Source organism: Bombina bombina, chromosome 2, assembly GCF_027579735.1.
Source record: "Bombina bombina isolate aBomBom1 chromosome 2, aBomBom1.pri, whole genome shotgun sequence".
Lineage (NCBI taxonomy): Eukaryota > Metazoa > Chordata > Amphibia > Anura > Bombinatoridae > Bombina > Bombina bombina.
In genome coordinates, this window is record NC_069500.1 from 341,933,097 (window position 1) to 341,947,540 (window position 14,444).

The following is a 14,444-nucleotide window of genomic DNA, read 5'->3' on the forward strand; positions in this document are numbered from 1 at the left end:
GTGGACAATTGGGAAGCAGATTTTCTGAGCAGACAGACCTTTCACACAGGGGAGTGGGAACTCCATCCGGAGGTGTTTTCCAGTTTGATCCTCAAATGGGGGCAGCCGAAGCTAGATCTCATGGCTTCTTGGCAGAATGCCAAGCTCCCGAGGTACAGTTCGAGGTCAAGGGATCTACATGCAGTCCTGATAGATGTGCTGGCGGTGCCGTGGAATTTCAGTCTAGCATACTTGTTTCCTCCGTTCGCTCTCCTTTCACGGGTCATTGCTCTTATCAAGCAGGAGAGGGCGTTGGGCCCTTCCTTCATGCAAATTTTGTTTCTCTGAAGCTGACTTCGTGGAGATTTAATGCTTAATTTTACCTAAGCGTGGGTTTTCGGACTTGGTCATTGAGATCTTGAGCCAGGCTTGTAAGCCTGTGACTTGAAGGATTTACCATAAAATATCTGTACTGGTGTGAGGCCAAGGGGTTCTCGTGGAGTAGAGTCAGGATTCTGTCTTTCTTCTTCAGGACGGTCTGGAGAGGTTTTTCAGCAAGTACTTTGAGGGGTCAATTATCTGCTTTGTCTATTTTGTTGCATAACCGTTTGGCAGATGTGCCAGATGTGCAATCCTTTTGTCAGGCCTTGGTCAGAATCAGGCCTGTGTTTAAACCTGTTACTCCTACCTGGAGTCTTAACCTTGTTCTAAAAGTTCTTCAGCAGGCTACGTTTGAGCCTATGCATTCCTTAGATTTTAAGTTGTTATCTTGGAAAGTTTAGTTTCTTGTTGACATTTCTTCTGCTCTGAGAGTTTTGGAACTCTCATCGTTGCAGTGTGATTCCCCTTATCTTATCTTTCATTCTGATAAGGTGGTTCTGCGTACGAAGTTAGGTTTCCTTCCTAAAGTGGTTTTGGATAGGAATATTAATCGGGAAATCGTTGTTCCTTCTTTGTTCCTTCGTTGTGTACTAATCCTTCTCCTCAAGGAGCGTTTGCTGCACAACCTAGATGTGGTACGTTGAAATTCTATTTGCAGGCGTCTAGGGATTTTCGCCAGTCTTCTGCTTTGTTTGTCGTTATCCCTGGGAAACGCAAGGGTCAGAAAGCTACGGCTACTTCTTTCTTTCTGGCTGAAGAGTATAATTCGCTTGGCCTATGAAACTGCTGGACAGCAGCCTCCTGAGGAAATCACGGCTCATTCCACAAGGGCTGTTTCTTCTTCCTGGGCTTTCAAAAATGAAGCTTCTGTGGAACAGATTTGCAAGGCTGCAACTTGGTCCTCTCTACACACTTTTTAAAAAAAATTTAATTTGATACTTTAACCTCGGCTGAGGCTGCTTTTTGGAGAAAGGTTCTTCAAGCAGTGGTGACTTCAGTTTATCATCTGTGTCCTCTAGCTTGGGTATTAATTCCCAGCAGTAATTACTGATGATCCGTGGACTCACCCTGTCATTAGATAGAAAACCAAATTTATGCTTACCTGATAAATGTATTTCTTTCTTGACACAGTGAGTCCACGCCCCCCCCCTGTATTTTTCAGACGTTGATTTTTTACAAACCTCAGGCACCCCTGCACCTTGTGTTGCTTCCTTTCTCTCCTTTTCCTTCGATCGAATGACTGGGGTTTGTGGGAAGGAAGGTGATATTTAACAGCTTTGCTGCCTCCTGCTGGCCAGGAGTGATATTCCCAACAGTAATAACTGATGATCCGTGGACTCGCTGTGTCAAGAAACAAACATTTATCAGGTAAGCATACATTTTTGTTTTTTTCTTAGTGATTTTCTGGTCACTAATATGATTTAATTTCATTCTTATATATTTCTTGTATAGGGATGCAATATTACAATCTCTCTCATAGTAAAGAGATTTACAGCATCTTTTGTTTTTATGTATAATTAATATTTATAATTGGTGATTCTTTGGACACTAATATGATTTATTCATTCTTATATATTTATGTATATGATGATTGCAATAATTCAATCTTCCTCATAGGAGGAGTTTTTTCATTTAATGATGATGCAACATGTATTTGTAAGATACATATTTTTCTTTTTTTGATAATAAATTTTTTAATATCTTGCTCTATACTTAATCTTTTCAAGTGAGGAGATTTTCATCTAAGGATGTTGCAGCATATTTCTTTTTCTCTCTGTAAAATACATTTTATATGTCTGATTCTCCTTACATATATTATGTATAGGGGCTCAATTTTGAGATCTCCCTCTTAGTGAGCAGATTTTCAGCTAATATTTATTTCAATATTTATATAGGTGTCTCTTTAGAACCCAATATGTTGTTTTCATGCTTATATTATTTATGCGCATGGATGGTATATCTTGATCTCTCTCTCTTTCAGTTTTTGATTTGTTGCAGCTTATATTTATTCTATGTAAAATACAGCTTTGTGTTTGATTACATTTTTTACATTCATGTACAGGTAGACAGTTTTCTAATCTCTCTCTTTCTGAGAGGATTTTCAGCTAATACTTTTTGCTGCATGCATCTTTTTTATGAGGAATACATTTTATGTGGGTGATTTTTAAAACCCTTATAGCTTTATTTTTATGCTAATATATTGTATATTCAATGGGTGTTTTTCCTTTTGAAGATTTCTCCTATAAGCTGGAAATTTTTATCTTGTACTCTTATTTATGATATTGCGGCTGATAACTTAGTTGATTATCATTCTCTACTGCTTGGCTCTATTCAATATCATTTATTCCTCTATGGAATCCTCAATACATCCATTCCTGTTCTCTACTGTATTACAGACATCCTGCCTAAATCAATGTGTTAGATGTTGCTGTTTTTAACACTCTCTATGATTATTCTTCTGTGTTCAATATCCTTCAGTACTTTTTCTTTTAGTGTCCTCAATTTACCATGTCTGTTATAGACTAGCTTGTGACTTAGACCATTGACGTTATTCCTTTTGCTCGATTCCATCTGATTTTTTTTTTTTTTTTTTTTTTTCTATGTATGTTTAGATTTTTCTATTTGAATCGCCATGAACAACAACACGAGATAATCTCTCTCTTGGTAGTTGTCAGGGGTATGTGCTTTTTGAGACTATGGATGCCAGCCTCTCACACTGGGGTGCAGTTTGGTGTTCCTTGAGAGCTCAGGGATCCTAGTTGCTGTTGGAATCAATTCCGATAAATTTTCTATTTTCAATGTCCTGATAGAGTAGTTTTATTTGAGTTCTCTCCGGTTATCAGATTTCAATCGGACAACATCATTTCTATGGTTTATATCAACCATCAGGAATGAACAAGGAGTTCCCTGGCTATGAAGAAAGTTCTTTGCATCCTTCAGTGAGCAGAGGCCCTCAATTGTCTCTTTTTGGATATTCATATTCCGGAAATAGATATTTGGAAGCGGTTTATCTGAACAGACAGAAGTTCCACCCAGGGGAGTGGGTTCTTCATCCAAATTAATTCTTCTAAGATTTCCCTAAGGGGGGGCTTTTCAGAAACAGGCCTCAGGGCCTCTCGCCTAAATTCCAAGTTGTCCACATTCGGATCCAGATTGAGGGATCCTCAGTCTGTACTGGTGGACGCGTTAGCGGTTCTGTAGGTGTTCAGTATAATATATCCTCCATTTGCTCTTCTTCCAGGGTCATAGCACGCATCAAACTGAAGTGGGCCTCTGCGATCCTAATTGCTGTAGCTTGGCCTCGCAGGACTTGATTTGCGGATCTGGTGAAGATGTCATGCTCTCCTCCGTGGAGGTTACCTCTGAGGGCAGACCTTCTACTTCAAGGCTCGTTTCTATATTATAAGGATGTTCATATCTCTCCTGGTGCGAATATCTAGGATTTCCTTGGCACAAAGTGAGAATTCCTCATATTCTGTTGTTTTTCCAAGAGCGTTTGGAGAAGGGTTTGTCGGCTAGTTCCTTAAAGGGACAGATCTCTGCCCTTTCGGTTTTACTTCACAAGAAGTTATCTAATTTTTCCAGATGTTCAATCTATTTTGTTCAGGCCCTGGTCAGAATCAGGCCTGTGTTTAAATCTGTTGCTCCTCCTCTAGTTCTTTGTGTGCTGCAACAGGCGCCATTTGAGCCTATGCAATCTGTTGATATAAAACTTTTATCTTGGAAAGTTTTTTGTGTTTGTTGGCCATTTCATGCAGATAAAGATGTTCTAAATATCGAATTGGTATTTCTTCCTAAGGTTGTCTCTGATTGCAATATCAATCAGGAGATCATAGTTCCTTTTGTCCTAATCCATCTTCTCAGAAGGAACGGTTGTTACACAACTACCTTTTAGGCTACTAAGAATTTTAGACCGTCTCCTGCTTTGTTCGTAGTGTACTCTGGTAAACGCAAGGGTCAAAAAGCCACTGCAGCCACTCTTTCCTTTTGGTTGAGGAGTGTTATTCGTTTGGCTTATGAGGAAGCTGGTCAGCAATCTCCTGAGAAGATTACGGCTCACTCTACCCGTGCTGTGTCTTCTTCTTGGACTTTTAAGAATGAAGCATTAATGGAACAAATCTATAAGGCGGCTACTTGGTCCTCTTTACATTTTCTAAATTTAAGTTTTATGTTTTTGCCTCAGCTGAGGCTTCTTTTGGGAGAAAGGTCCCTCGAGCTGTGGTGCCTTCAGTTTAGGTCCACATGCCTTTTAGTTCTCCCTCCCTGTCCATTATGTGTCTTCTCTGTCATGGGCATTGGTTTCCCAACAGTAATTGAATGGATTTGTGGACACTCCATGCCATTGGAAAGAAAACAAAATGTATGCTACCTGATAAATTATTTTCTTTCCTGGCATGGAGAGTCCACGACCCGCCCTATTTATTTTTTTGGTGACTTTTAATTTTTATTCTAAACTTTAGACATCTATATATGTCTGGTTCTCCTACTTTTCCTTTATTCCCTCGGCTGAATCACTTGAGGAGTATGGGTAATGGGAGGACAGTTAAGCTCTACCTAACAGTAATTGAATGGATTTGTGGACTCTCCATGCCAGGAAAGAAAAGACTTTATCAGGTAAGCATACATTTTGTTTTCATATTTGTACCTCTGACTGTCAGGTTGTTTTGCCTTTCAAACTTCTTTTTGTTCAGTGTCAGAACTGATTCTGTTTGTGTTGCTAGCTTGTCACTTCGGTTTAGCATACACCTATTTACTTCTAGGAGACTCTACAAAGACCAACATGTATTTAACAAACTTATTACTATATCAATATAAATAGATTCATGTTACTTTGCTTCTGTGTTTACTGATAAACTCCTATACCAAGGGCCAATATACCTTATGTATTCATTGGCAGCTCCTCACTCTTGCAGGAACATTTCAGAAGACCATCGTCTGCTTTCTCTTGAGGAAGAACGCATCTGGTTGCATATCCGATCTCTAACTCTAAGACTGATTAGTGGACTGACCACTCTTGGCCACACGGCTCAGCTAAAGAATTCTGAGAAGAGAGCGGAGAATGGAGTTTCATCAAGGATAGACTCTGTCCGGGTCTTGATGCGCCAGTTTGAAGAGAATATGGATTCTGGCAAGCTGTTTATTGAAAAACAAATCAGGGTATGGTTACCTTTTAGAGAAATAAAAAAAAGTAACGTTTTACACCACACAAAGCTACTGTCATGTGCTCATAGGTTGTCATGAATTTAAAGCTGTGTATGTTATATGTCTATATGTGTTTTCTATCTGTGTCCTTTTTTTATGTGGAAAAAGATATATGCACATTTATTTATCATATTCTCTTTATCATATTTTGTTCACTGTTGGGTTTATAGCCTCATACAACTAGGGATAAATTACTTCCAGAAACTTACTCCTCTGTCCTGCATGTATCATTCACATTCCTGCTGCAGAATTCTTTCTCTAACCATTTTAATAATAGTAGCATACACTGCTGCTGTGCCCCAGGCAAGTTTTATGTTTTGTACAGCTGAAGATTTACTTCTGTCATTATGGTCTACTGACACTACAAAGTTCTGGTTTCTTTGTGACCACAAGGTTATTTTGTGACTTTAACCCTTAGGATTGCTATGCTGCCTTGCTCTCATTTTCTTTGGCCAATGTGAGGCCTCTTTGACACACTCTCCCTTGTAAGGGTCGATAGACTGTTTCTGGTGTTAAAGTTCTTTATCGTCATTGTATTTTCTGTTACGCTGTAAAAATGATTTCATTCTCTGCAGTTGTGTTCCTGTGCTTATACTAAACCTGTTCTTCTCCTGCACATTTTTACTATAATAATGAAACCCGTAATTTAAAATGAAAGCGTAAAAAGACCAAATCAGCAATAGTAACAAGAGGAAGAATATTTGTGTATCTTCTTTTTCTTTTCTATATATAGTCTCTGCCTAAGCTACCATTCATTATACTATACCATTTTATCTCCACTTTAGGCAACAAGCGTTCCAGTAGTGTTGTGTGATTCAGTTGCTTGAGCGTTACAGCTACTGGTTGTATCTTACCTGCTTACTAAATGCTAGCTTGGCCCTCTAAAGGTTGCTATTTCCAAGTAACCTACTTTTAAATTATACAAAAATAGGAGTCAGGTACTTTAAACAAAAACAATGTTAACTTTTAAAAGTTTGAATGGAAGAGATCATTTAAAGGGTATAGCAGTAGAAGAAAACATCCACTTAAATTGCTTTTTTTTATAATTAGAATAGAAAACCTATTAAAATAGTATAATGGTAACTACAATAAGTCAATTTAAACTTTTCAATGTAATTAATCTTGGCCCTTCTAGCAAACGCCGCATTACTTACATATGCATCTAAAAAGAGTACAGTTCTTGCTGCTTTGGCATCTAATAGACAATGACGTTGATCCTCTTGCACCTAGAGTGAACTTGCTGTAATTATAGGCAAAGCTTTGTGTGTGTAATGCACTTATAGGTCATGCCAATTGTAGGAGTAGGTTGTAATGATACTACACTATTAGACAAACCTAAGATACATTGTGGTGTTATGGTAAGTTGTCCTTGAAGTCACCTTGTATATTCTACCTTCCCAGTATCCTTTCCTTGGTCCTCCAGCATCTCGACTCAAAGGATTCTTGAGAAGTGGAACCTGTCAGTGTCAGAAAGGAGCTTTTCAGCTTGTGAACGACATCTATGAATTGGATACAAATGGAATAGGTAAATCATCTGCATTCTTTATTATTATTTTCCAGTTACAGGAAGATAGCAAACAATGTCTGTTAATGTCACCATTGTATAAGACTTCCCCTGGACACTTTGTCAACTATCATTAACACTAGAATTATTTCTTTAAAATATGCAGTTTTAACATTTAAACCCCTTCCTGTTTTCTTTTATCAAGAATCGAGCCAGTGCTGACACTTTTTTTTTTTAATTGTAATTACTTTTGTCATTTGTTCTGTGGTTTTAAAGTAAGTAAATTTGAAAAATACACAAATGTGAATGGAAGAGGTCATATCCTTTCAGGAAAACAGCAATACAGACATATCAAAGTTTATATATAGTACTGTAGTATTACATTTTTTAGTACAGATGTTTTTTTCTCCATAGGCAAAATGGTTATTTCAAATAACAAAATAAAGGCAAAGTATCTGTTTGTAAACAACATAATGCAATCCAGCAGGGAAAATGTATTTCTGGGAACACATTAGGGAAAGAAATAAATTGTTATAGCACAGTTACCCTTTAGCTTATATGCATCTTATCAGAAACCATGTTTAATGTAGTATTTTATTTTTTATCTCAGATGATACCTGTGATGTGCAAGAAAAAATAGGGAACAGATTAAATTCCTCTGTTGAACAGTTAAGAGGTACGTTCTAAGTACACACGGATTTGGAAAAACAAAGCTGTCTGCATTTTTTAGATGTTTCAGTGGTTATTTTCATTTCCTCCTAGATCTTTTCAATCAGTGTAAAGGGGACCTAATGGATGTTCAAGGTGGACACTGCAGAACATTCCCACATATAATAGAGAACTTGGTGTTCTTCATTGAGGTCAGTTTGTAATATATAGGGGTCCCCCTTAATTAGTATTGTCACAAATATTACCAATACTATTCACTCTTACATCCATAATTTTAAGATATTATTATTATTATTATATGTTTATGAATGTGTATTGTTACCGATCCATTAAAATGTTAGTGTCACACAAATCTGCCTTTTTAAAATTATATGATTGATTGAAATCGCCCTATGTTTTTTAATTGTTGTGGAAAATATTTCCTTTTGTTAAAATAAAAGAACAAGATTGTTACTTCTTGACTCAGTTTAGGAAGAGTGTGCTTTACCTAACGGCAGCAGGGAACAAACCTTGCAAACAAAAACCTATATAACCTATATAATGAATTTAGGTTAGTAAAGGGAATCCTCAAAACGGGTTTCCAATAAGCCTTGGTAAATTTTCCAGATAATTTAAAATAACACTGGTTTCTTTCATTCTTATTGTAAGAGTTATATTTTTGAAGCTATTGTGACAATTGATCCAAGCAGGTGAAATATGTATTTAAAAGCAAAAAAACCCTGGTACTCTGAGCTGCAATTTATTCGTTGTGAGTACTCGTTTCTAGTGCCCAGTCTGTTCAGTCTGCTTCATGTTTATCTATGTAATGTATATTAGTGAAATTGTAATCTATGTATTCTTATTTATCGAGTATAATGTAGTAGAGCAACTTTCATCACCTGTTGTGTAAAAATTGTGCTCGTCCCACCCTCCCTACTAGAGAGACCAAAAAGCAAATTCTCTAAAAGCTTCAAATTGAAAAGCTTTATGCTGAATAAACCTAATTCTTTGGTGTGCGTTGTCCCTTTCAGCTAGTGAGCAGCAGTCATAGGAATTAGCTGTACGCAGTAATACACTAACTGTTGTTTTTTCATTTAAGTCAAACAGCCTATAATATTACTGTTGCTCTTTCATATACATGATTTAAAGGGACATTCCAGTCAAAATTTAAATGCACATAGATGAATTACATCTTTGAATAGAAACACATTTGTAATATATATGTATTGGCAAAAAGGCTTCTGGTAAAAGTTATCACTGTTTTAGTGTGAGCATTTTTCTCTGCACGTGCATGTGAAGCATAGCTAGATATTGTCAGTGCACCAGCATTTTAAATACTGCAACTGCTCAGAACACCAGTGAGGCTTGTATCATGTGAGCAATTAACAAATTGAGTCATTACCAGATGATAAAAGCAACTTAGGCTCTCTGAGCAAGTGTTGTGTTTAAAATGCTGGTGCAAGGAGCATACTTAAATACACGTTTAAAAAAAAAAAAAACAATATAGATGCACGCTACATACATTTGAATGTACCCGATTAGTATTTGTTTTCTTTGCTCATACTCAGAAATTCAGGCTTAGTGCTTAGTATATTAAGAAAATGCTAAATATTTACAAGTTCAAGTAGGTTTAGGTGCACAACATTCCAATGGGATCATTAAAACATTATCCAATAGACTGTAAACATTAATTTTAAAAAACAATGCTAGAATATTCTCCCTGTGCAAATGTGTGTTGTTTTTTCCCCCCTTCTCCTCAGACAGTCTCTGTTTTGCTGTGGGTGTCGAGTTATTGTGCTAGTGTCTTGAGGCCGCTCAAATCAAATCTACAAAAGAAGAAAAAGAAGAAAAAGGACAGTGGTACTTTGGTGAGTATAGAGAATTGAGCCAATTAACCCCTTCACTACCGGGACTTTCAGATAAAAACTTGCCCAACATACCAGAGAATTTTTAGCATTTTTGCTATCACTCCATTTAAAGAGAAATAGAGCCTTGTTGTTTTTATTTACTTATCAAAACTATATCTATATTTTTTAAGTAGAACAACCCAAGGTATTGATCTAGGCTTGTTTTGGTATATTCCATGCCACCATTTCACCGCCAAATGCAATCAAATAAAAAAAAAAAATGGGTACTTTTTCACAAACTTTGGTTTTCTCACAGAAATTATTTACATACTGCTTGTGCAAACATGGCACAAATGTTTGTAAACGTTTCTCTGGAATCCCCTTTGTTCAGAAATAGCAAACATATATGGCTTTGCCATTGCTTTTTGGCAATTAGAAGGCTGCTAATTGCAGCTGCACACCACACTTCTACTATTCCGGGCAGTGAAGTGGTTAATTTTAGCTTTAGTGTAGAGATTAGCCTCTCACCTGACCCTTCCCACTCCCTGATCCCTATCTGATCCCTCCCAAACATCTCTTTTCCCTCCCCCACCCCTCACTGGTAACCCCTATCTTGGGTATTGGCATACAATCTGCCAGTATGAAAATATAAGACTTTTTTTTTTCTTTCTTTTTTTTTTCTTTTTTTTTTTTATAAAATATTTTTTTGATTAATTTTTATATATTTTTTTTGCAGTGTAGGATCCCCCCCTCTAACTATTAAGTGTCGTCTTAGGTACTGGCAGCTGTCTGCCAGTACCTATAAAGTGCCTTTTTTGTAGTGTAGCTGTCCCATCCCTCCCTGTCCCTTTATTTTTGTATGTAGCTTAGGGCTCTTCCTCCCGCCGGCACCAACACACACACAGTGTCACCGTCTGTAATGACCAGGCATCTGCCCTCATATGGAGCCGGAGTACCGATAGTGCTCCGGCTGCATATGCAGAAGATACCTGAAGCTTCAGGAGCTCCACTTCTTTGCTGCAACTGAACAGCCGAGAGTGCTGGAGTTTCCTGAAGCGAATACGTATATATACGTCTTTTTGGGTGAAGGGGTTAAAGGGAGAGTGTACAGTGAAATTGCTTTCCCCTTAATGTGTTTCCGATGACTTGTTTGCCAGTAGCAATGTATTTGAAATTGTTCCTTTAGGTTTATTTTTGTATGTGGAATAGCTGGTTTTATCATTTGAGACCTCAACCTGTTAAAATGGCTGGGAAATCAGATCTGATTTTTAATCCTTTATACACACAATGCTTCATTTTTGTATCTCTGTATACCAAAGCCCAATGTCTAGAGAGAACAATTCAAAATTAACATTAAAAATTAATTTCTTCTGTTATGTGTGATCAGTCCACGGGTCATCATTACTTCTGGGATATAACTCCTCCCCAACAGGAAATGCAAGAGGATTCACCCAGCAGAGCTGCATATAGCTCCTCCCCTCTACGTCACTCCCAGTCATTCTCTTGCACCCAACGACTAGATAGGATGTGTGAGAGGACTATGGTGATTATACTTAGTTTTTATAACTTCAATCAAAAGTTTGTTATTTTACGATAGCACCGGAGCGTGTTATTGCCTCTCTGGCAGAGTTTGAAGAAGAATCTACCAGAGTTTTTACTATGATTTTAACCGGAGTAGTTAAGATCATATTGCTGTTTCTCGGCCATCTGAGGGAGGTAAAAGCTTCAGATCAGGGGACAGCGGGCAGATGAATCTGCATTGAGGTATGTAGCAGTTTTTATTTTCTGAATGGAATTGATGAGAAAATCCTGCCATACCGTTATAATAACATGTATGTATACTCTACACTTCAGTATTCTGGGGATGGTACTTCACTGGAATTACTCTGTAAAAAGTACATTAAACCTTTTAATAGGTATTTATTATGTTAAACGTTTTTGCTGGAATGTAGAATCGTTTGCATTTTCTGAGGTACTGAGTGAATAAATGTTTGGGCATTATTTTTCCACTTGGCAGCTGCTTGTTTTAATTGTGACAGTTTTGTTTCTCTCTCACTGCTGTGTGTGAGGGGGAGGGGCCGTGTTTGGCGCTCTTTGCTACGCATCAAAAATTTCCAGTCAGTTACTCTTGTATTTCCTGCATGATCCGGTTCATATCTAACAGAACTCAGGGGTCTTCAAACTTCTTTGAAGGGAGGTAGATTCTCTCAGCAGAGCTGTGAGACTTATATATTGACTGTGATTAAAAACGTTGCTCTGTAATTTTTACGTTTCAAATTTAATTATTGTTACTTTACTAATGGGAACAAACCTTTGCTAAAAGTTAAGGATTGATGCTATAACAGTTTTTCAGTTCATTATTTCAACTGTCATTTAATCGTTTAGTGCTTCTTTGAGGCACAGTACGTTTTTGTTAAATAAGATTGTAACCAAGTTGCAAGTTTATTTGCTAGTGTGTTAAACATGTCTGATTCAGAGGAAGATACCTGTGTCATTTGTTCCAATGCCAAGGTGGAGCCCAATAGAAATTTATGTACTAACTGTATTGATGCTACTTTAAATAAAAGCCAATCTGTACAAATTGAACAAATTTCACCAAACAGCGAGGGGAGAGTTATGCCGACTAACTCGCCTCACGTGTCAGTACCTGCATCTCCCGCCCGGGAGGTGCGTGATATTGTGACGCCTAGTACATCTGGGCGGCCATTACAGATAACATTACAAGATATGGCTACTGTTATGACTGAAGTTTTGGCTAAATTACCAGAACTAAGGGGCAAGCGTGATCACTCTGGGGTGAGAACAGAGTGCGCTGATAATACTAGAGCCATGTCTGATACTGCGTCACAGCTTGCAGAGCATGAGGACGGAGAGCTTCATTCTGTGGGTGACGGTTCTGATCCAAACAGATTGGATTCAGATATTTCAAATTTTAAATTTAAATTGGAGAACCTCCGTGTATTACTAGGGGAGGTTTTAGCGGCTCTTAATGATTGTAACACTGTTGCAATACCAGAGAAATTGTGTAGGTTGGATAAATACTTTGCGGTACCGGCGAGTACTGACGTTTTTCCTATACCTAAGAGACTAACTGAAATTGTTACTAAGGAGTGGGATAGACCCGGTGTGCCGTTCTCACCCCCTCCAATATTTAGAAAGATGTTTCCAATAGACGCCACCACACGGGACTTATGGCAAACGGTCCCTAAGGTGGAGGGAGCAGTTTCTACTTTAGCTAAGCGTACCACTATCCCGGTGGAGGATAGCTGTGCTTTTTCAGATCCAATGGATAAAAAATTAGAGGGTTACCTTAAGAAAATGTTTGTTCAACAAGGTTTTATATTGCAACCCCTTGCATGCATCGCGCCGATTACGGCTGCGGCAGCATTTTGGATGGAGTCTCTGGAAGAGAACCTTAGTTCAGCTACGCTGGACGACATTACGGACAGGCTTAGAGTCCTTAAACTAGCTAATTCATTCATTTCGGAGGCCGTAGTACATTTAACCAAACTTACGGCTAAGAACTCAGGATTCGCCATTCAGGCACGTAGGGCGCTGTGGCTAAAATCCTGGTCAGCTGATGTAACTTCTAAGTCCAAATTACTTAATATACCTTTCAAAGGGCAAACTTTATTTGGGCCCGGTTTGAAAGAAATTATCGCTGACATTACAGGAGGTAAGGGCCACGCCCTGCCTCAAGACAAAGCCAAAGCTAAGGCTAGACAGTCTAATTTTCGTCCCTTTCGGAATTTCAAAGCAGGAGCAGCACCAACTTCCACTGCACCAAAACAGGAAGGAGCCGTTGCTCGTTACAGACAAGGCTGGAAACCTAACCAGTCCTGGAACAAGGGCAAGCAGGCCAGGAAACCTGCTGCTGCCCCTAAGACAGCATGAATCGAGGGCCCCCGATCCGGGACCGGATCTAGTGGGGGGCAGACTCTCTCTCTTCGCCCAGGCTTGGGCAAGAGATGTTCAGGATCCCTGGGCGCTAGAGATCATATCTCAGGGATACCTTCTAGACTTCAAATTCTCTCCCCCAAGAGGGAGATTTCATCTGTCAAGGTTGTCAACAAACCAGATAAAGAAAGAAGCGTTTCTACGCTGTGTACAAGATCTGTTATTAATGGGAGTGATCCATCCGGTTCCGCGGTCGGAACAAGGACAAGGGTTTTACTCAAACCTGTTTGTGGTTCCCAAAAAAGAGGGAACTTTCAGGCCAATCTTGGATTTAAAGATCCTAAACAAATTCCTAAGAGTTCCATCGTTCAAAATGGAAACTATTCGGACAATCTTACCCATGATCCAAAAGGGTCAGTACATGACCACAGTGGATTTAAAGGATGCTTATCTTCACATACCGATTCACAAAGATCATTACCGGTATCTAAGGTTTGCCTTCTTAGACAGGCATTACCAGTTTGTAGCTCTTCCATTCGGATTGGCTACGGCTCCAAGAATCTTCACAAAGGTTCTGGGTGCCCTTCTGGCGGTACTAAGACCGCGAGGAATTTCGGTAGCTCCGTACCTAGACGACATTCTGATACAAGCTTCAAGCTTTCAAACTGCCAAGTCTCATACAGAGTTAGTTCTGGCATTTCTAAGGTCGCATGGATGGAAAGTGAACGAAAAGAAGAGTTCTCTCTTTCCTCTCACAAGAGTTCCATTCTTGGGGACTCTTATAGATTCTGTAGAAATGAAGATTTATCTGACAGAAGACAGATTAACAAAGCTTCTAAATGCATGCCGTGTCCTTCATTCCATTCAACTCCCGTCAGTAGCTCAATGCATGGAGGTGATCGGCTTAATGGTAGCAGCAATGGACATAGTACCCTTTGCACGTCTACATCTCAGACCGCTGCAATTGTGCATGCTGAGTCAGTGGA

At 38.7% G+C, this 14,444-nt stretch overlaps 1 protein-coding gene across 1 annotated transcript in view; it reads left to right on the forward strand.

The window, feature by feature from the left end:
* NAA25 (N-alpha-acetyltransferase 25, NatB auxiliary subunit) overlaps nucleotides 1-14,444 on the forward strand; it is a 108,199-nt gene that overhangs the window by 68,016 nt on the left and 25,739 nt on the right. Inside the window, exons 18-22 of the mRNA XM_053701702.1 lie at nucleotides 5,274-5,517; nucleotides 6,964-7,087; nucleotides 7,677-7,742; nucleotides 7,829-7,926; nucleotides 9,475-9,582. Coding sequence (XP_053557677.1) covers nucleotides 5,274-5,517; nucleotides 6,964-7,087; nucleotides 7,677-7,742; nucleotides 7,829-7,926; nucleotides 9,475-9,582 — 640 coding nt within the window. The remainder of the gene's footprint in view (nucleotides 1-5,273; nucleotides 5,518-6,963; nucleotides 7,088-7,676; nucleotides 7,743-7,828; nucleotides 7,927-9,474; nucleotides 9,583-14,444) is intronic.